Raw genomic sequence first — 22968 nt, 5'->3', positions numbered from 1 at the left:
ACAAGTACATACATATACATATATACACATATATTTATGTATGTTTAGATGTATATACATGTACACACATATACACACACAGGGTGCATCTACACTGTAGAATTTTACTGTTTATGGATGTATTTTAATTTGATTTATGTCTAACTGTAATTGTACAATTGTAATTGTTTGTGCTGGCATTGAATTTTGCCATTACCTATGTGGAAACCGCTTTGAGTCCCCTTCGGGGTGAGAAAAACGGTATACAAATGTTGTAAATAAATAATAAATAAATAAACATATCCTCTGAAGATGCCAGCCACAGATTCAGATGAAAAGTCAGGAGAAAATGCCTGGAAACCACACAACACCCCTGTGATTCGAGCTGTGAAAGCCTTCAATAATACAGATGTATCATATGTATGTTATTAAATATTGAAATTCCTTTGTGTCTTTTGGCCTACTCTATCTATTATGATGCCATGGTATTGGATATAATTTACCCAATTAGATTTTTTTACATGTAATGTACTCCATGTGATGCTATGATATTGTAACCTACAAAACAAAAAAATTAAGGAGTTATGAAATATTGAAAACTATTTGTGACTTTTGCCCACCTTATCGATTTCCAAGGAAGGAACTGGCAAAAATCACCTCTGTGAATGTACCTACGCTGTAGAATTATTGCAGTTTGCTACCATTTTAACTGCCATGACTCAATGCTGTGGAGTCATGGGAGTTGTACGTACCAGCACTATTGGCAAAGTGGGCTAGAGTCCTTGTAGAACTGCAACTCCCATGGTTCCATAGCATTAAACCATTACAGTTTGTCTATATTAATTTTACGGTGTAGGTGCACCTTATATATTTTGTGCCTAAGATAACTCTATGAAATTCACGAGGTCTCCATATGTCAAAAGGTGACATGGAGACGGGGCCTAAGTGATCTAGGTCTAGAAGTCTGATTATGAGCACTCTTTCTGCTTGTGTTTCATAGCATTGAGCCATGGCAGCTAAAACGGAGTGTAGATGTATTGTTTTTCTCAATCCAGTTCAAGAAATATTCACTTCTTGGGCTACATAAATCAGACCAAGGACTCATCAGAATAGAGTACACATTACATAGCTTTATTTAAATTTTTTTTGAAAATGTAAAGACCAGAAAGCATGTAGATAATAAAATGGTAATAAGAGTATGATAGAAAATATCTTGCTACTTAATAGCACCTTTGTTGCTGATATCAATATATGCAACTTCCTGTAATCAAGAATGGATTGTGTTGGAAGTGAAAGGCACTCACCAAAAGTATGGATGCAGTGTCTACATACTGGAGAGATGCCCTAGCTATGTGAAAATAGTATACAAGTTTGCAAAGCAAAGTGGCAGATTAAACACACACACAACAAAGTGCCAGATAGGAGATGGTGAGTTTACAGGACGTACCAGTAAGTAGCATTTGAGTTTGGGGTGGTGTCTGAAGCAAGGTTCTCCAGTCTCGTTTTCTCCAGATATTCTGAGCTACAGATGTAGTCATTCTCAGTTAATCTTGCCAAAGAAGACTGACACAGGGTGCATCTACACTGTAGAATTAATGCAGTTAAACATCACTTTAACCCCCATGGCTCAATACTAATGGGATTTGGGATTTGGTGAGGCACCAGCCCTCTTGGGCACAGAAGGCTAAAGACTTTGTGTAAAACTACAGCTCCCATGAATTCATAGCACTAAGCCATGGTAGTTAAAGCTGTGTCAAACGGCATTAATTCCAGGAGCCGTGGTAGCACAATGGGTTAAACCCATGTGCTGCCAAACTGCTGACCCGAAGGTTGGCTGAATTGCTGATCTGAAGGTTGGCAGTTCAAATCCGCGAGATGGGGTGAGTTCCCATTTGTAACTCCAGCTTCTGCAACCTAGCAGTTCGAAAACATACAAATGTGAGTAGATACATAGGGACTGCTTTGGTGGGAAAAGGCAGAGACACTCTTGCCGGCCACATGACCAGGAGGTAACAATATAGGCTTCTCGGCTTGAAAATGGAGAAAGCATCATCCCAGAGCCAGAGATGAGCACTGCCTCCAGAAGCCGGAAATGAAAGGAGAAGCCTCTGCCTTTGTTTGTGCTTGTCCACCCCATTGTATATGATTGTAAAGCCACTCAATGCTTGCCTATGTATGTAAATTTTGTAATCTGCTCTGAGTCCCCTAGGGTAGGATGGCAGAATATAAATAAATAAAGTGTGTTGTTGTTATTATTATTACTATTATTATTAATAATAATAATAATTCTACAGTGTAGATGTACACTTAAAGAAACCAGAACTTAGACACTCTGGAAGTCTGTCATTCACATCCATAGACCATGATGTGATACATAGCAATGGGTTGTTGGCAGAGCTTGAAAAGTTATTTTTCTAAAGGAACACCTCACTCATTTGTAGGCTTGATAGCATAAATCATAGTTATTATTGTAGCCCTAGATACCAAAACTGCTCAGTATAACTTGTTAGCACTTATTTCATTGTATGAGGTAGTCCAGAGGACAAGTTTCTACCTTAAATTGGAAAATAAGAAGCCTATTTTACTGAGGAAGTGGGGAAAAGTCTTATTTTCATACTACCTTTCATCACAGTTTTTAAACTTTCAAATAACACTCATACAATGTCTCAACCTTCCTCGATTTGATGGGAGTATAGTCCAAATTATCTTGAAGGCAACAATTTGCAGATATATGTTGTGGACCACTACTTCTTAAAACACATGGGGTCTCCCTCAACTCAATGTTGGGGTAATGAAAAATGTGGCAACACTAAAGGGTTTCTGAATGCCACCCATTTACACATATCTGTTTGCTACAACGTGCAGTATTTACAGTGAACTCTGCAAAAAAAAATGCTTCAGCCGTACTCCACAAAAAGGAAAATCATCCTGCTTAGCAAGCCTTGCAAATGCTGATTGATTATCAGTAAATATTTAATTATATACCAATTTTATTTACCTACATATCGTGGGTCAAATAAACATTTCTCAGGCAGCAAAAGGTCATGAGTGGAAAAAGTTCTGCTGTGGAGAAATCAGTTCTAGTTGCTGCGAAAAACTACGTTCTCAATTCAATGGAATACAAATACAGCACAATGTAATACTAATACAGTAGACTCTCTGTTAACCAGCACCCTACCGGATACATGTAGTATATGGCAACTTGAAGAGTGACTATTAAAAATAGCCATAACTAATACTATACCTCACAATGTATCATACAGTCTGTATTGACTTGATATTAATATTGAACTACAGTAATTAAAAGCAGATGAAGACAACATTTAAATGAATAGCATACAGTTTTAATGTATTATGGAGCTGCAGTGGCACAATGGGTTAAACCTTTGTGCTGCTGAACTGCTGACCTGAAGGTTGGCTGTTCAAATCCGCGAGACGGGATGAGCCCCTGTCTGTCAGCTCCAGTTCTTGCCAACCTAGCAGTTCAAAAACATGCAAATGTGAGTAGGTACTGCTTCAGTGGGGAAAAGCAAAGAGATGCTCTAAGCAATCTTGCTGGCCACATACCCAGGAAGTGACAACACATGAAAATTGAGAAAGCACCTCCTCAGAGCCAGAAATGAGCACTGCCTCCAGAAGCCGGGAATGAAAGGAGAAGTCTCTGCCTTTTTTTGTGTTTGTGTGTCTCATTGTATACAATTGTAAAGGCATTGAATGGTTGCCGCCTATATATGTAATACCGTAATTCGCCTGAGTTCCCTAGGGGAGAAGGGCGGAAAATAAATAAAGGGCATATATAAAGTGTATATGTTATGAAAACAGCTTTGCAGTTTGCTGTTTTGGGTGGGGGGGGGGGGGTTGCTGGTTGCTTGAGAATTCCAGATACTTGAGTTCCAATTACTTGAGAATCTACTGTATTATGAAATGCAACATAACATTTAACATTTTTGTGTGGTTGTGTGGACCACTATGATCTCAAGCAGAGTCGATGGTCCCATCTTTCGATATGTAAGATGGGAGAAGTGAGAATTTTATGAAATTTTCAGAACAAACAACCTTTGCAGAACTGCATGTTCTTTGCTGCATGCAATTTTTTATAATTTGCACATCATTTTCATGCACACGGGTGGTGAGCATGCCACATTATGCACAACATTCACAATTTAAGCATTCCAAAAAGTTATCAGCAAAGAAGACTGAATAAACCTGAATCAGCCTTTACAAAACCTTGGAAAAAACTTCACAAAACATTAGAAACAAAGAATGCAGACTTTTTTTTTGAACCTGCACCTCTCTTGTCTTTATCTGCCCTCAACCCAATCCATGTTTTGTACTGAAAGCTTGTTTTGCTTTTTAAGCAAGGACTGAGAATCTCAAAATCCTTATATGAACCACACTTAAGTATCTCAGGAGCTATGGCAAGCTCAGGAGCCATACATTCTTGATCCATGATCTAATGCACCTTCACACGTAATCTTTCAGATGCACAGACCACATACCCCAAACACTTGATACATACTATATGGTACTTTGGCATGCACGCAGTTTAGCAGGTACATTGGTCTCCAAGCAAGTCAGCTTCCTCCGAGGAATGCACAATGTTGGGAACAAAGCCACTTTTCACCCCTTCCCATCCATCCCGCACTGAAATCTCTCCTTTCTTCACGAGTTCGTAGATATCTCTTGTGAGGATCATAAAAGACTCTTCGACGTTGATGGCATCTTTGGCAGATGTTTCGATGTATCTCATGCCGCAGTCGGACGCCAGCTCTTCTGCTTCCTCTCTCGTCACTTGACGTTCTGTCTCCAGGTCGCATTTGTGTCCCACCAAGATGAACACAATCTGGAAGGGCTCTGCGTGCATTTTACCTTCATCCAGCCAGTCGTACACATGTTCAAATGAAGACCGATTTGTGATGTCAAACACCAGCAAGCCTCCCACCGAATTGCGGTAATAGGAGCGTGTGATCGATCTGCCACAGCAAATGAGAGAGACAAGAGAAATTCAAATGGGGTATATTTCATTAAAATAGAACAACTCCATAACAGAATCAGAAAGATGCGGTGACAAATTGGCATTACTTTATATATCTATATTTGTACCTACAAATCTTTGTACCTGCACTATAGTAAAGAAAGATGTTGTAAAGGGTTTTTTTTTTGAAATAGTTTATTTTATTATTTATTTGTTTGTTTACTTACTATATTTATATCCCAACTTTCTCACCAAAGGGGAATCAAGATGGCAATAATTCAATGCCTTAATAACAAAACATGATTAAAAACATTTAAATGATTTTTTTAAAAAAGTTAAATTGCATTAAAACATTTAAAAACATTACAATCGCTATAAAACCATGCTATCCACAATCATAATCCAGGTCATTCCAGTAGTCAATGCACATAATTCAGGTTAATTTATTGCACTATAGTTCTTCTCTGAAGGCCTGATCCCACAGCCATCTCTTTACTCTCTTCCTGAAGGTCAGAAGGTAGGGGGCTGATCTAACATAGCTGGGGAGGGAGTTCCACAACCAAGGGGCCACCACTGAGAAGGCCCTGTCTCGTTCCCACCATTCGCGCCTGCAAAGCAGGCGGGAATGAGAGCAGGGCTTCCCCAGACGATCTTAAACTCTGAGATGGTTCATAGAGGGAGATATGTTCAGACAAGTATGCTAGGCAAACCATTTAGAGCTTTATAGGCTAAAGCCAGCACTTTGAATTGTGCTCAGTAACGGGGGTGGTATGCTCCCTGTTCACAGCTCTGGTAAGCAATCTGGCTGCCTGTTGGACCAATTGGAGCTTCCAAACAGTTTTCAAAGGCAGCCCCAGTAATCTATTTGGGATGTAACCAGAGCATGGATCACCGTGGCCAAGTCAGACGTCTCAAGGTATGGGTGTTTTAATTGTGTGAAAGCTCCCCTGGCCACTGCAATGTTTTAGAACATAGCCATAAAAGTGTACATTGATTTTCCACAAGACAACAAAAGGCAAACAAACTGATTGTAGACCACACCAGGCCAAATATAGAATAGAATACAACTGTATGGCTCCTCAAAGGCTATCAACTCTGGTTCCTATGCAGGAATACAAAAACATGTTTCAGAAAGTTCCTACTAGTACCAGTCCTGGTTGGGAGAATTCTGGGTGTATCTACATCGAAGAATGAATATACTTTGACATCATTTTCACCACCATGGCTCAATGCTATGGAATCATGAGAGTGAACTATAGTTTCCCAATGTCTTTGGCCTTCTCTGCCAAGAGTGCTGGTGCCTCACCACAGGCAGATTGTGGCATCACTTTTGTTGGGCTGTGGATGTGCCTTCAAGTCACTTGTGGGCTTATGGCACCCCATGGATTTTGTAGGGGTTTTTAAAGGCAAGGAATGCTCAAATATGGTTTTGCCAGGTTGCTCGGAGCTTTCCGGGCTGTACAGCCATGTTCCAAAAGCATTTTCTCCTTTTGTTTTGCCCACATCTATGGCAAGCATCCTCAGATGTTGAGGGGTCTGTTGGAAACTAGGCAAGTGAGGTTTATAGATCTGTGGAATGTCCAGGGTGGGTGAAAGAACTCCCAGCCAGGCTTTGAAGCTGCAAGGCCATTAAATGCCTATCAAGGTGGCCAATTGCAACATTCTCAATTGCAACATTCTCAAACAGACAAGAGTTCTTTCCCCCACCCTGGACATTTCAAAGATATATAAATCCCACTTTCCTATTATTTATTTATTTATTTGTGACATTTATATGCCACCCTTCTCACCCCGAAGGGGACTCAGAGCAGCTTACAAGATACATATATATACAATATATTATATAATTAGCATAGTACCATATCAGTATTATATATTACTATATTGTACTATACCATTATATTGTAATATTATTAGTAATATTACATGTAATACAAAATATATAATTACAATATTGTATTATTATTAGTATTATATTGTATTACATTATAATATTATAAATATTATATGTATATACAATATATTATATTATTATAAACTTGCCTAGTTTCCAACAGACCTCAAAACCTCTGAGGATGCCTGCCACAGATGTGCTTCTGGAACATGGCCATACAGTCTGAAAAACTCACAGCAACCTAGTGATTCCAGCCATGAAAGCCTTCGACAACACATGGTTTTGCCACTTCCTTCCTCTGAAATATGAGTGATCACCAACACATTCCAGGTGTTGTAGGCTATATTTCAAAGGAGGAAACTGGCAAAACTCAACTGTATTCCCTGCCTAAGAAACTACTATCAAACCATAAGGCATTGGTTCTCAACTTGTGGGTCCCCAGATGTTTTCGCTTTCATCTCCCAGAAATCCTAACAGCTGGTAAATTGGCTGGGATTTCTGTGAGTTGCAGCCAAAACACCTGGGGAACCACAGCTTGAGAACCACTGCCATAAGGCAACAGTTGGCTTGAAGGGATATGTATACACATATAAATCAAAAAAAGGATTAAGTCCAGATGAAAATCCAGAATTGATTCATTGCCTCAATATGAGAACCACTGCCCGGTACTCATTGGGAGTACCTTGTGCAGGAAGGTAAACACAGTACAGCTTCTTGCACTGCGTGATTGTTTGATCGCACTGTTCATAATGCTGTACATTTATCTGCATTTGATAAAATGCGTTCTAAACCACAAAACACATTCAGGCTCAGACCCACCATTAGGAAACAGGACATTCAATCAAGCACAGCCCTAACGTTAGGCAAAATGAGTCAACTGCCTTGGGCAGCAGCTTTTGGGTGTCATGGAAGAAATGGCAGGACATTATTACTTAATGTATGCAGATTGTTCCTTTTGCTGCCTCCTTCTCCTCCTCTCTGATTATCTGTTTCAGATGCCAAAATAATTTGGTTGGCTTCATATACTGTGTCCCTTGGCTTTAGCAATGGAGAAGCACCATCTCCTGCTTTGGCTCAAGGAGCAGAATGCCAAACTAGACCTGTCAACAAGAGATCTCCTTGTTTTATCTGCTTGTCATATTTATCTGCTTGCCAAAACCATATTTATTAAGCCTCGGCACTATAAAAGGAGTTTGTGAGATCATTCGCTCTCTTTGTAATGATGCAGAAACAATGAGGCCATGGACCATATTTTAGTTATTGTGGACCACAGGTTGGACACCACTGATACTAGACCTTTCTTCTCAGCCTTTAAAGCTTTTCATCAGAGATGAAGGAAGCTTTGTTTCAAAGAGTTTGCAGGATAACTAGCTACAGCTACAGCTTCAAAGGATTAGAACAGGCCTGGGCAAACTTTGGCCCTCCAGGTAGTCTGGACTCAACTCCCACGATTCCTAACAGCCTAACAAGCCCTATGAGGAGTGGCTTAAAGAGCTGGGCATGTTTATCCATCAGAAGAGAAGGCTGAGATGAGACATGATGACCAAGTATAAATATGTGAGGGAATGTTATAGGGAGGAGGAAGCAGGCTTGTTTTCTGCTGTCCTGAAGACTACGATGTGGAGCACTGACTTCAAACTACAGGAAAGAAGATTCCACCTGAACATGAGGAAGAACTTCCTGGCTGTGGAAACTGTTCAGCAGTGGAACTCTCTGCCCCAGAGTATGGTGGGGGCTCCTTCTTTGGAGGCTTTTAAGCAGAGGCTGGATGGCCATCTGTCAGGGGTGCTTTGAATGTGATTTTCCTGCTTATTGGCAGGGGATTGGATTGGATGGCCCACAAGGTCTTTTCCAACTCCAGGATACTATGATTCTATGAGTTGAAGTCCAAAACACCTTGAGGACCGAAGTTAGCCCATGCCTGGGTTAGAGTCATAGAAACACAGAGCTGGAGGAACCCACAACTGCCATTCACGCCAATGTCCTGGGAAAGTGGGACAGGTGCATTCTGCACATGCTCAGGAGTGCCTTGGTAGGACTGCTTCACCTCCCCCCTCCCCAGGTCTTGGGAAAAGAGGGCCAATGGAAACATAGTTCTCCTAATATTCAATTCAGTTCCATGGCTACCTGAACCTCTCCTGCCTGGTGATGTCCCAGAGTTTTGACCTCGAGTTTTGGAGTTGTAGTTCACCTACATCCAGAGAGCACTGTGGACTCAAACAATGATAGATCTGGACCAAACTTGGCACGAATACTCAATCTGCCCAAATGTGAACACCGGTGGAGTTTGGGGTAAATAGACCTTGACATTTGGGAGTTGTAGTTGTTGAGATTTAGAGTTCAATTACAATCTCAACCCAGCCCACAATGGATCTGCACCAAACACAATGGATCTGCACCAAATACCTATATGGCCAGTTTTGAATACTGGCCGGTAGGCTGTTAGGAATGATGGGAGTTCAAGTCCAAAACACCTGGAGGGCCCAAGTTTGCCCAGGCCTGGTGCAGATGCACCCCAACGCCTGACTTCCTCTGGAAACTTTTCTTTGCTGGTTCTTCAGTAAACTACAGCTCTCAGGATTCCAGAACTGTGGCAAACTTGGGCCCTCCAGATGTTTTTGAACTGTAGACTGTTAGGAATGGTGGGAGTTGAAGTCCAAAACACCCGGAGGGCCCAAGTTTGCCCAGGCCTGGTGTAGACGCACCCTAATGCCTTACTTCCTCGGGAAACCTTCTTTGCCAAAGAGTGCTGGAGCTTCAGTAAACTGCAGCTCTCAGGATTCCAGAACTGTGGCAAACTTGGGCCCTCCGGGTGTTTTGGACTGTAGACTGTTAGGAATGGTGGGAGTTGAAGTCCAAAACACCTGGAGGGCCCAAGTTTGTCCAGGCCTGGTGTAGACACACCCTAATGCCTTACTTCCTCTGGAAACCTTCTTTCCCAAAGAGTGCTGGAGCTTCAGTAAACTGCAGCTCTCAGGATTCCAGAACTGTGGCAAACTTGGGCCCTCCAGGTGTTTTTGGACTGTAGACTGTTAGGAATGGTGGGAGTTGAAGTCCAAAACACCTGGAGGGCCCAAGTTTGTCCAGGCCTGGTGTAGACACACCCTAATGCCTTACTTCCTCTGGAAACCTTCTTTCCCAAAGAGTGCTGGTCCTTCAGTAAACTGCAGCTCTCAGGATTCCAGAACTGTGGCAAACTTGGGCCCTCCAGGTGTTTTGGACTTCGACTCCCACCATTCCTCTGGAAGCCTTCTTCCTCTGGAAACCTTCTTTGCTGGTTCTTCAGTAAACTGCAGCTCTCAGGATTCCAGAACTGTGGCAAACTTGGTCCCTCCAGGTGTTTTTGGACTGTAGACTGTTAGGAATGGTGGGAGTTGAAGTCCAAAACACCTTTGCCCATGCCTGGGTGAGAATCATAGTCAGCTGGAAGAGTCCACAAGGGCCATTCACGCCAAGGCCCTGGAAGAGCGGGGCAGGTGCACTCTGCACATGCTCAGGAGCGCCCTAGCAGGATTGCTTCGACTCTACTCCACCCAGGTTTTGGGAAAAGGGGGCTGAGGGAAAGATGGTTCACCCAATACTCCAGTTGGGTGCCTACCTGAACCTCTCCTGCCCGGCGGTGTCCCAGAGCTGGAGCTTGATCCTCTTGCCGGGCTCGATCTCCAGGAGGCGGGAGAAGAAGTCCACCCCGACGGTGGGCTCGGCGTGGCGGGGGCCCGGGAAGCGTCCCTCGGTGAAGCGGTGCAGGAGGCAGGACTTGCCCACCGTGGAGTCTCCCAGCACGATCAGGCGGAACTGGAAGCTCCAGATGGCCGTCTCCAGCGCCCCTTCGCCCGAGACCCGGGAGGCCTCCCCGCTGGCCTCCGACTCGTGTGGGGCGCGCCTCCGGGGGCGGTGGCGGCAGCGGGCCCCGATGGCTCCGATCCCGGGCATCGCAGAGGAAGGAAGGAAGGAAAAAAGGGAGGATGGTCAGGGCGGGGGAGCCCCAAGGCGAGGTGTCCCCAGCGCAGAGAGGAAAAGCTCCTTTCCTCCACGAAGCCCCCCAATGGAAGCTTCAGGCGTCTCCCTTTGTTCCCTTGGAGAGAGCCCAGGGATAGAAAGGGTGGGTCGCTCTCCCCTTACATTATTATGATGGGAGGAAGGCGGGCTCTCTCCCTCGCCTATCTGCTGCTCCTTCTTGGACCAACCCGAAGAGCCGCCCACGGATCTCCCTCCCTCCCTTCCTTCCCTCTCCCACCATTTGGGACCACAACTCCCAGAATCCTCGCATTCCCAGCCCAGGGTGTTGGAAGGTGTCCCTTCCTGAGGTTCTGGGTCCCATCTTCCTGCCTCTTGGCTGGCGCTGGTTAGGTTTGGAAAAGTCGCATCCCTTGGAAATCCTGAAGATGAGAGGTTAGAGCACTCCTGGAATACTGTGTCCAGTTCTGGGCACCACTACTGAAGAGAGATATTGAACAAGCTGGAATGTGTCCAAAGGAGGGTGACTAAAATGATCAAGAGTCTGGAGAACAAGCCCTATGAGGAGCTGGGCATGTTTAGCCTGTGTAGTGGAGTGGAGACATGATAGCCATGTATAAATATGTGAGAGGAAGTCATAGGGAGGAGAATCATAGAATCAAAGAGTTGGAAGAGACCTCATGGGCATCCAGTCCAACCCCCTGCCAAGAAGCAGGAATATTGCATTCAAATCACCCCTGACAGATGGCCATCCAACCTCTGTTTAAAAGCTTCCAAAGAAGGAGCCTCCACCACACTCCGGGGCAGAGAGTTCCGCTGCTGAACGGCTCTCACAGTCAGGAAGTTCTTCCTCATGTTCAGATGGAATCTCCTCTCTTGTAGTTTGAAGCCATTGTTCCGCGTCCTAGTCTCCAGGGAAGCAGAAAACAAACTTTCTCCCTCCTCCCTGTGACTTCCTCTCACATATTTATACATGGCTATTATATCCCCTCTCAGCCTTCTCTTCTTCAGGCTAAACATGCCCAGCTCCTTAAGCCGCTCCTCATAGGGCTTGTTCTCCAGACCCTTTATCATTTTAGTCGTTCTCCTCTGGACACATTCCAGCAAGCTTGTTTTCTGCTGCCCTGGAAACTAGGATGCAGAACTATAGGAAAGGAGATTCCATCTGAACATTAGGAAGAACTTCCTGACTCTGAGAGCTGTTCAGCAGTGGAACTCTCTGCCCCTGGAATGTGGTGGATGCTCCTTCCTTGGAGGCTTTTACACAGAGGCTGGATGGCCATCTGTCAGGGGTGCTTTGAATGCGATTTTTCTGCTTCTTGGCAGGGCGTTGAACTGGATGGCCCAGGAGGTCTCTTCCAACTCTATGATTTTATGATTCCAGGTCTCTTACCTTTGCTACACAAGAATGAGCCAACTTCAGTCCTCCCTCCAGGTGTTTTAGACTTCAACTCCCACAATTCCTAACACTGGAATTTTCTTCATAGAAGAATACTGAACTAACATGGAAAGATAGGATGAATGAAGAGTTGTCAATCTTTCCTGCCCTCAGATCTGGGAATAGGATAGGATTCATTTCGCTTCTCCCATTTTGGACCACCAGTAATAAATACGGAGGTTGAAAGTAGTGGAGCTGTCCATTTCAGCACTGGCTAGAAACACAGTGAAGGGTGCCCTAAATGCAGAAGCAACAAAACAGTCTGACAGCTCAACGTGTTGTCGAAGGCATTCAACAACACATTGACAAGAATCAATCAGGGTCAGCTAACACCTCCCAACAAAGGATCCCCACAGGCAGCAACCAGCCAGGCTTTGAAGCTACAAGGCCATTAAATGCTAATCAAGCTGGACAATTGCAACATTCACACTTGTGTCAAACAGACAAGAGTTCTTTCTCCCATCCTGGATATTCCACAGATATATAAACCTCACTTGCCTAGGTTCCAACAGACCTCACAACCTCTGAGGATGCCTCCCATAGATATGGCCAAAATGTTAGGAGAGAATGCTTCTGCGACATGGCAATACAACCTGGAAAACTGATAGCAACCCAATATGACAGCTGCCAGGAAGTTAAGAAAACAAGCTATGATTTAGTCACCTTTTGCCACTAAGATTAAATAATGACCATCCTGGCTGATGAGATGCAGATTTGGCCTCCAGGTTGTTGGTTCCCTATTCCTGAAGGAAAGCTCTTAATTTCTATATAAATAATGTCCCTGGGACTGATCAGTGGGAAGCTTGTGGGTTCTCCACAGGGCCAGGCTTGATTCTGTGAAATGCAACCCAAAAGAAACTTCTCCAACTTCTGGTTTTCTGACAATTGGTATGGAGTCTTTTCATAGGCCATTGTATACCACTGTGCTAAAATTCCAATTTTAAACCAATGCTCACAGACACATGACATTTCTAGCAAGCTAAATGAACAAGCAGACTAGACTTAAAAGCATAATAGAGTTGTAAACGTTTCCTAGCTTTCTGAGAATAATTAATCTTACAAATTTCCTCCGCATTTTTCCTGAAATGAGCTCCATCTCCCCCAATAGTATTGTGCTTTATTGTCCTAAAGCTAGATTCCTTCTTTCATGCCTGTTTTAATAAATACTTACCTCACTTGGCCTGAAAGATCTTTAACCATTTGAAAGGGTCAATTAGCATGATGCTAATTTCTTTTTAAAAATAGGACCCAATATCCTGTTGAATTATGAAAACCTGCCCCAAACTGGCACTTCTACTGGCCATCATGACCAGGATTGATAGGACTGTAGTCTAGCTAATACTACTGTATATCTGGAAAAGGTATGATAGAAGCTGGCTGACTGAATGAAGAACAAAGTAAACAGTTGGTCCTCCATATCATGGATTCTGCCTCCATGGATTCACCATCTATGGTTTGAATTTTTTTAAAACATCAAATCCAAAAGCAAAGCTTGATTTTTTTCATTGTCCCAGTGGTGCAGTGGGTTAAACTGCTGTGCCGCTAAACTTGTTGACCGAAAAGTCGCAGGTTTGAAACCGGGGAGCAGAATGAGCTTCTGTTGTTTGCCCCGGCTTCTGTAAACCTAGCAGTTTGAAAACATGCAAATGTGAATAGATCAATAGGTACCGCTCCGGTAGAAAGGTAACGGCGCTCCAGGCAGTCATGCTGGCCACATGACTTTGGAGGTGTCTATGGACAACGCTGGTTCTTTGGCTTAGAAATGGATATGTGCACCAACCCACAGAGTTGGACATGACTGGACTTAATGTCAGGGGAAAACCTTTACCTTTTATGAATATACAATAGGACTTGAATATCCACAGATGTTGGTATCCATGGGGATCCTGGAACTAAATCCCAGTGGATTTACATACCTCATAATGTATGCAACACTTACAACCACAGCACCACACAAGAATCCAGAAATATAAGCAAACAGTTTATTGTAAAAACATACAAAAAGGATCTAAAATCAGGAATAAGAAAGGAAGATATATAATCCAAAAAGGTTTAGCAAGAAGTGATAACCAAACAATAATCAACAACAATTTATGATTGAAATGTTCTATGTTGTTTTGCTAACACTGTTTTTAAATTGTTTACCAAAATAGATTTCAAAAATTAAAGCATACAGGACAAATTATCTTATAGTTGCATTTGAATTGGATATTGTTAACAAATGTCCTCTAGTGGTCGCATTTAATATCTGCATCAGTTGCACAGTATTTTTCTGTGTCGTTAGATAATTTGCCTGTTCACCTATGTTCCTTAAACATTTATCTTGCAATGTTAGTAGTTCCATCTTTATCTGAGACTGGAGAAAGTGTTTGACTTTTCCTGATCTGGAGGAATAATCTTTAGTTTATTTTTTAGTCTAAGGCTGCCTTCCAGCAGACAAGTGGTTGTTGCAATTGGACAGATTGTGCCCCTGAATTTGAATGAATCCAAAGCCACTGGGAATCATAGAGGGAGGGAGGGAGAGAGAGAGACAAAAAGAGAGATCTGCCCACACAAGTCAGTGTGAGCTTCTGCCCCACAACAAGAGGTGTAGAACGTTGCACTCCAGGTCTGGAAACACTACGAACACTGCACCATACAAGAGTCCAGGAATATAAGCAAACAGTTTATTGTAAAAACATATAAAAAGGATCTAAAATCAGGAATAAGAAAGGAAGATATATAATCCGAAATGGTTTAGCAAGAAGTGATAACCAAACAATAATCAAATGTCTCATAAAGTTCCAGAGCTGACAAAGTCCAGGAACAGCCAGAAATCACAGATACAGCATAAGTCCACAATCAAGAAGGCATAACTAATAAAACTTGAACAGGAGTATATGAATAGGAACATAGAAAACTTCCAGGATATATTGAATCCAAAATCAAAGCTTGACTTGAACCAGGAACAAGAGAACTCAGGCTTAGCTTCTCACTCTAATGCAGTGATACCTGAACTGACCTTGTTATTTAATAGATACCCATGAAATCCTTCCATTTCCTGTGAATTTCCTTCACAACTTCCCTACATAATCGCTCTGAATGATGCAATCCATTTTTGGTTCTGATTTGTAAAAGAAGACTTCAATAAATGTATTCATACTTTCCCTGGATTTCCCTGAGTTGCAAGTCTATGTGCTTGATAGGAAAGTTTGCTAAATGTACTTCAATTTTCAAACTTACAGGCATATTTAAATTAATATAAATGTAAAGTATGGTGTAGTGGTTTGAATGCCATAGAAGCCCATCTTGGCCTCAGAAGAAGGCAAAAGCAAACCTTCCAAAAAACAAAAACAAACCTCTGTGATAATTTCATCATTGGGCTGCCATAAGTTGAAAGTTGCTGGAAGGCATGTTTCATCATTACCATTAGCATCATCATCATCATCATCATCAATAAAAATAATGTGGTTTAAAAAATGTATTTTAAAATAACACATATCATGATCCCCATATCTGTAGGACCAGTATCCATAGTTTAATTTATTCACATCCAATGACATCTGTCCTCCCTAGACATTTTCTTTGTCCTTGTCGCAACTCAGGATAGTTTTCACCTTGCTCAAGACGCCAGCACACACCAAGGATGTAGTTTTGTAGTTTATTGAGAAAAAGCAAAATCATAACAGAGAAATAAAGAAGCAAAAGTTCAATAGGCAAAACAGAGTCTTAAATACAAAGGCAAAAATCCCAAGATCCACAGGTAAATAACATTAAGCATAATCCCTTAGCAATAATCAAACAAGAGTCCATGGCAAACAGGTAAAATCAGGATCAGAATCTCAGTCTCCAAGAAGCCAGAAGCGTTCCACAAAAGCCAAGGCAAATCCACAGAAGTTAACGGGTAAGAAGCAACATTGGACTGACAAGAAATGCCTGTCAGCTACATCATTAAATAAGCTTTCCGGACATGAAAACATTGTGTTGACCTTTGGCTTCCCTCTTGCTAGCAAGGTGTGTGCTTCTGCGAACCCTTAATTGCAAACGGTCCTGTCTGCTCATTAATTCACCATTATCTTCAAGGCTATGCAACTCCTTATCTTGACCCAGCTGGGCTAGATCACTCTGGGAATCAAAAGGAGTCTCCACTTACACTTGTAGGATTTCACTGTCTCTATCTAAAAGCACATTTCTTTCCCCGGGGAACAGGCTAGCTGTTTCTTCTTCAGAAGGCGCACTATCAGCCCCGTCTGGAGCATGTACAGGGATCTGTAACCCATCAGCCTCCTCATCATCCTGCAGAAAGTCAGGCTTAGAAGGCCCAGCAGCAGGCCCCAAAGGTCCAAACAGTTCAGTTGCAGACTCAGACTCAGACTGAGCCACAACAGTCCTCCAATGTGACACTATGTTATTTTTGGGCCAGAGGTCCTTCATTTCCACAGGGTTTGGTATTATTTGTGGTTTTGCCTATCCTTGCAAAGTTCTAAAACATATCCCTCACAGGTACAGGACTCTATTATACAGATATTTTAAGGAACTGCATTTACTTCCAGTGCATTTCTGATAGAATGTGAGGGACAGTGGTTTTATACGTAAAAAGACTTTTTTCATAAAAATTTTTTTGCAAATATTCTGACTATGCTGGCTGTGAGGATTTAGAAGTGTTTAGTGAAATTTTAAAATTATAACATCTTGATGCCAGAGTGCCTTTCCCCCATATGTACCTAAAGGTTCATACCAGGAGAGATCGGGTGTGAAGAAATCAGGGGCAGAGAGGGCCTTTTCAGAGATAAATATTTATTTATTGATTGTCAGTAACAGAAAAACACATCACCAGTTTATTTTTCCTTTCACCCTTGTGGTTTTTTTTTTTACAACTTTTGGCAGTATTTCTGTTGTAGCTCAGCTAGAGGCTGAATATGAGGAGATTGTTATAACAGAGGTTGTGGGGACTGGTGGGCTTTCCAGTGTGGGAAATGAGGGGATTTTAGATCATGATTCTGCCTGGGAGAATGGGTCTGTGTCCAGTGACAGAGAAACAGTTTCAGAGCAGAGTGGAGAGGGAGATGCGGTGGTTTCAGAAGATAAGGAGAACCTTTTCCTGAGTCGTTCCTTGGCAACAGAAGATAAGGAGCTGGAAGGGAGAGATCTTTCCCCTGGGAACACACCTGAAGTTAGTAAGAGTTTGAGGGTCAGTCTCAGGGAGGAGGGAGGCAAATTATGGAGGTCACAGAGACATCGGGAGAAACAACAGAGTGAGAAATCTAAACAGGGTGAGAAATCATTGAAGCAACAGAGCAGATGTCAAAGGCATGACTTCATGGCTTTGTAATCCTTAAATTAAAGGATTGTTTACTAAATGGGTCAGAGCAGGCAACACTGTGTTACTGGTACACCTTGGTCTTGTTTCATGTTCAAGTTTATGTTTCAGTACTTTGGGAAAGTTTTGTGCTCATGTTCATGGATTCAAGTTTTGGAAGAAGTTCTTGGTTTTATGCTTATGTATTGACTCCTGTTTTTCCATGTACCTTGTCTCTTTGGGAACAGAACTCTGATGTATGGACTATTACCTTTTAATAGCCTTTTTCCAATTGTTTTTTGGGACATTGCTTTCTGTATTGCCTTTTGCCTTTTTGTATTGGCTGTTTCTTCAATAAACTTTTTAGTTAGTAATACTAGACTCTTGTGTGGTTCAAAAGTGAATTCAGGCCAGAGTGCAACAATTTCATTGTATTCCTTCATTGCTCACATGCCACTAACATTAGCTCGATTGCTCTGTTTTTGCCACTCTGCCCAAAGGAACTATAGCAGCTAGCAATTATAAAATTCATAACATTCAAATAAAAATAAATTAAATAGTTTCTTAGAATACTTCACATTTATGGTAAGACAAATTATACAGTGAACTAATCAATGCAGTTTGATGCTACTTTAACTGCCATGGCAGTTCTGGAATTGTGGGAGTTGTAGTTTGGTGGACCACTGACACTATTTGACAGAGAAGGTTAAAGACCTTGTAGAAATACATTCCCATGATTCCACAGCATTTACCAACAGCAGTTAAATTCTACAGTATAGATAGATAAACTTTTAATCAATTAGCTACATTTCTGTTGTATTTTCATATTAATGTTGTTTTAATTGAAATGCCCAGTGTGGAACACATCTCACCACACTAAAACAGTGGATGTGGCTCTTAATGAGACATGCCTCATTATCACGGGGTGTCTGCGCCCTACACCACTGGAGAAATTACACTGTTTAGCTGGTATTGCACCACCTGACATCTGCTGAGAAGTAGTAGCCAATAGTGAAAGGACCAAGGCAGAGACATCTCCAGCTCATCCCTTGTTTGGGTATCAGCCAGCACGTCAATGACTTAAATCAAGAAATAGTTTTCTAAGATCTACACAGACACTCGCAGGAACACCCCAGCAAGCGAGAGTCCAAAAGTGGCAGGCTCAAACCCAGAACCTCAATCAAACTGTAAATAATAAAAAACTGTAAATAATAATGGCTGTTACCAAATGAGAGACTCCCCCCTGGGAACACAGAAAACTGGGCGACTTGGAAGGCGCAGAACAGACTGCACTCTGGCACCACAAGATGCAGAGCCAACCTCAAGAAATGGGGCTAGAAAGTGGAATCCACAACATGCGAGTATGGAGAAGAGCAAACCACAGACCACCTGCTGCAATGTAACTTGAGCCCCGCCACATGCACCATGGAGGACCTCCTTGCGGCAACACCAGAGGCACTCCAAGTGGCTAGCTACTGGTCAAAGGACATCAACTACCAAGCTTGCAAACTCTGTTTTGTCTGTTTGTTAAAATTTTGTTAAAAATGTAATACAATTGTCTGGTCGATACTGACACGATAAATAAAAAAAAATTGAAATGCAGTATAGAAAGACTAAACAAATTTCTGACAAGCATCACAGTTGACCTGTTGAACCAGCAGATGACTGGCAGATCAGTACTTAAGTAGGTATTAGTGATTTAATTGATTAACTCCAATTTGGTCTCCCAGTTGGATTTATGCTAAAATGACCAACCAATAAAGCTGGTTGCCTTTTTCACATGCGAACCAGCCAAGAGCTGTAGCATCTGGTGGCTATCATATAATTGCTTCCACTAAGGCAGCTGGAATGATGGACAAAACTTCTCAGTACAACTCAAACGGGAGTTTGCTGAAAATACATTGTGCACATTAAAGATTTCAAGGTTATTGCTCATTCCAGTAATAGCTGGCTGGGTAGAGTACGGTGTACGGCGGTAGGGAATAGAAATGTGTTTTGGCTTTGTTCCCAGGCTAAATGCAACTTCTTCTAAGCTGCTATTTCTTCAAGCGATATTTAACACAGAGTGACAAACGCTAATTAAAATGACCCCTTCGATACATTTCTATATCAATAAAACATTGTGTTGGATAAAAATTCATGGCCATATCTCCAGGAACCAGACAAAACAAAGTTAGAAAGTACACGCCGTGCACTGCATTTTAATGTTCGAAGAAAGAGTGTTGGGGAGGGTGAGACCTTCGTGTATTCGCTCCACATAGTTGTATCTCATTATGGATGAACACGAAAGCAACATGATCTTTTGTCGAAGAAATACACAAAGCACTTTCCTTAGAGCAGCATGGTTTCTCCGATTACTGAATTGAAATCAGAGACACACTCTGACACCTGAAGTTGCTTGCTATGAATGCATGCCAAGTGAGATCGGCAACAAAATGTTGCAGTGTGGGAACTGCCCTCTTTAGTGCTATCTTTTAGGGGTTTTATTTTTGGAGTGGGGTGGAATCAAACTCACTGCTGCAACATCTCAGCTTCACACAAATCTTGGATTCCTCAGTTAGTTGCTATGGACAGCTCTCATTTCTGATCTCAGGGACATTAAAATAGCTTCATATTTTAAAACAAGATTTTTTAAAAAAAATCCTTGAAATCAAGCTTGAGCAAACTTTGGCCCTCCAGGTGTTTTGGACTTCAACTCCCATAATTCCTAACAACCGGTTCTTGTAAACATAGCATTTTTGCAAAATTCAATACTCTTTGAAGACAACTTGAGGCAAGAATTTCTCTCTTCTATATGGTTCTTATTGCCTGCTTGACTGTAAATAAAATATATGGTCATTGCCAGAGCATGTAAAAATACTACATCCTCTATCCCACTATTGTCTGCTTGAACTGGTGGCAGCTCTCTAGATCAAGCATGGGCAACGTGTGGCCCTCTAAATGTTCTTGGACCTCAGTTCACAGCCGTTCTTTAAATTAGCTTCTCTGGCTAGGGATGATGGGCATTACAGTAATTATCATCTAGAAGGTTGTACATTTGTCATCCTTACTTTCAAGCAAGGGTGGGAATCATTCAGCCCAGGTTTCAGTGAAGATTTTGGGATCCCAAAGGCCCCAGCACCCCAATGCTTTCAATGAAGCCTATACATTAGAAGAAAATGGAGAAAGAAAAAGATTTGGCCAAATAATTCTGCTAGGAGAATCCAAAAACAGAAACTCTAAAGCCCTGAAAGTGACTGGAAGGTACTTAAAGTAGCAATCTCTCCACTGCAGTACAACCCCCATATTGGCAGAGGATATGACAGGCTGGGCTTAGCACAGCGGGTTAAACCCCTAAGCTGCAGAAAGTTTTACTGATCAAAAGGTTGGCAGTTCAAGCCCGGGTCGGGGTGAGCTCCTGCCATCAGCCCCAGCTTCTGCCCACCTAGCAAACAGCAATATGAGTAGTTAAATAGGTGCCGCTTTAGGTGGGGAGGTATTAAAAGGCACCCATAAGGACATGCCAGCGACTCAGTTGGAAGGTGGTCTATGGACAACATGGAAGATGGAGCGACAGCACCTCCCTGTGGCCAGAGTTGAGCACAGCCTCCAGATGCTCGAAATGGAAAAAGCCTTTACCTCTGTTTCTGTATTGTCTGTCCTTGTTAATTGTATAATGGTGTTGAATGTTTGCTGTGTTATGTAATCCATCCTGAATCTGCTTGGGGAGATAGAGCAGGATATAAATAAAGTATATTATTATTGTTATTATTATTATTATTATTATTATTATTATTACTATTATGTTGTTGTTGTTGTTGTTGTTGTTGTTGTGGGACTTACTGTAGAAGGCAATACTGTGGATAATAATCTACCCCCTTGAAATGAATGACTTTTGGCCTAAACTTACCATGGAATCACACTGGCCAGCCTGGATGACATCTCAAGGCATTCCTAGATCCTCGAACATGACTCTATAGTCAATTTTCAATGGAAACATACCACAGAATTGCACTGGGAGATGTCAGAGAACATGGAGACAACATGTTTTTTCAGACAAGGGTAAATGTCTAAAAAACTATGGACTGGGTTGTTGTACGTTTTTCAGGCTGTATGGCCATTTTCCAGAAGCATTCTCTCCTGATGTTTCACCTGCATCTGTGGCAGGCATCCTCAGAGGTTGTGAGGTCTGTTGGAAACTACGAACATGGGGTTTATATATCTGTGGAATGTCTGTTGGAGGTAGGTATGACTGTTTCAATTGGCCACTTTGAATAGCACTTAATGGCCTAGCAGTTTTCAAGGTCTGGCTTCTTACTGACTGGGGGAATCCTTTGTTGAGAGGGCACATTTTGTCAGATATGGATAAATGAAACTGTAGATACCGTGCGAATGGAGGATTGTATTCTTTTTATTTACTTGGTAGTTTTCTCACATTGTTGGCAGTTTGGGAATAAATTCCACGGTGTCCAATTCCATTAGAAAGGAAATCAGAGGCAGTTCTTTAAAAATAAAGCCAATGTCCTCAGCATAGCAGTAAAAAGTAAGTAGCCCTAGCAAATCAGGGTGGTTTAATTCATGAGTTTACTCTGGCTCAAATCTCTGGTGACAATTGTCAGGAAGGGACAGCTCTCACTTTGCATGCAAAGTGTCCCACTCTGAATCTCTGAACTCACCAGTTCAAACTGGGCCACACAAAAATGGCTGCTCCTTGTGTGGTTCTGAAAAGCAGATGGAGCTCCACCTTGATCAGACAGAGAAGAAATGATGTATGTTATTCCATGAAGACGGCTATTCAGCTTGTAGGTTGTAGCCATAGTGGAGGCATTGCCCCTCCAAATAAAATCTCTGCTCTGCATATCAGTCTTTTATAGTCTTAGATGTTTTAGCATTGCAGAATGTGAGACACCAAATATTGTTCTCCCTTAGAACACATAGAATCATAGGGTTGGGTCATTCTATCCAACCCCTTGCCACACAATCAAAACACAATTAAATCCCTCCCAACAGATGGCCATTTAGTCACTATTTAAACACTTACTATTTTGGAATCAAATGTCAAGACAAATGTCAGTGTGCTGGAAGAAGCAAAGACCACCAGCATTGAAGCGATGGTCCTCCACCATCAACTCCGCTGGACTGGCCATGTTGTCTGGATGCCTGACCACCGTCTCCAAAAGCAGTTGCTCTACTCCGAACTCAAGAATGGAAAACGGAATATTGGAGGACAGGAAAAGAGATTTAAAGATGGGCTCAAAGCCAACCTTAAAAACTCTGGCATAGACATGAGAACTGGGAAGCCCTGGCCCTTGAGTGCTCCAGCTGGAGGTCAGCTGTGACCAGCAGTGCTGCAGAATTTGAAGAGGCACGGATGGAGGGTGAAAGAGAGAATTGTGCCAAGAGGAAGGCGCGTCAAGCCAACCCTGACCGGGACCACCTCCCACCTGGAAACCAATGCCCTCACTGCA

General features: G+C 42.3%; 1 protein-coding gene across 1 annotated transcript; it reads right to left on the bottom strand.

Annotated features, from left to right (window-relative positions):
* Positions 1–3837: 3837 nt before the first annotated feature.
* RAB39A (RAB39A, member RAS oncogene family) lies at positions 3838–11067 on the bottom strand. Its single transcript, XM_060771003.2, has 2 exons — positions 10447–11067; positions 3838–4952 (listed from the first exon to the last, which is right to left on the bottom strand). The coding sequence occupies exons 1-2, from the start codon at positions 10779–10781 to the stop codon at positions 4526–4528; spliced, it is 762 nt and encodes a 253-aa protein (XP_060626986.1). The 5' UTR covers positions 10782–11067; the 3' UTR covers positions 3838–4525.
* Between the last annotated feature and the right edge of the window lie 11901 nt (positions 11068–22968).

The sequence above is a fragment of the Anolis sagrei genome, chromosome 3 (genome assembly GCF_037176765.1).
Source record: "Anolis sagrei isolate rAnoSag1 chromosome 3, rAnoSag1.mat, whole genome shotgun sequence".
Classification (NCBI taxonomy): domain Eukaryota; kingdom Metazoa; phylum Chordata; class Lepidosauria; order Squamata; family Dactyloidae; genus Anolis; species Anolis sagrei.
The sequence above is the reverse complement of the archived record's forward strand: the minus strand, read 5'-3'. Positions and strand labels throughout refer to the sequence as shown.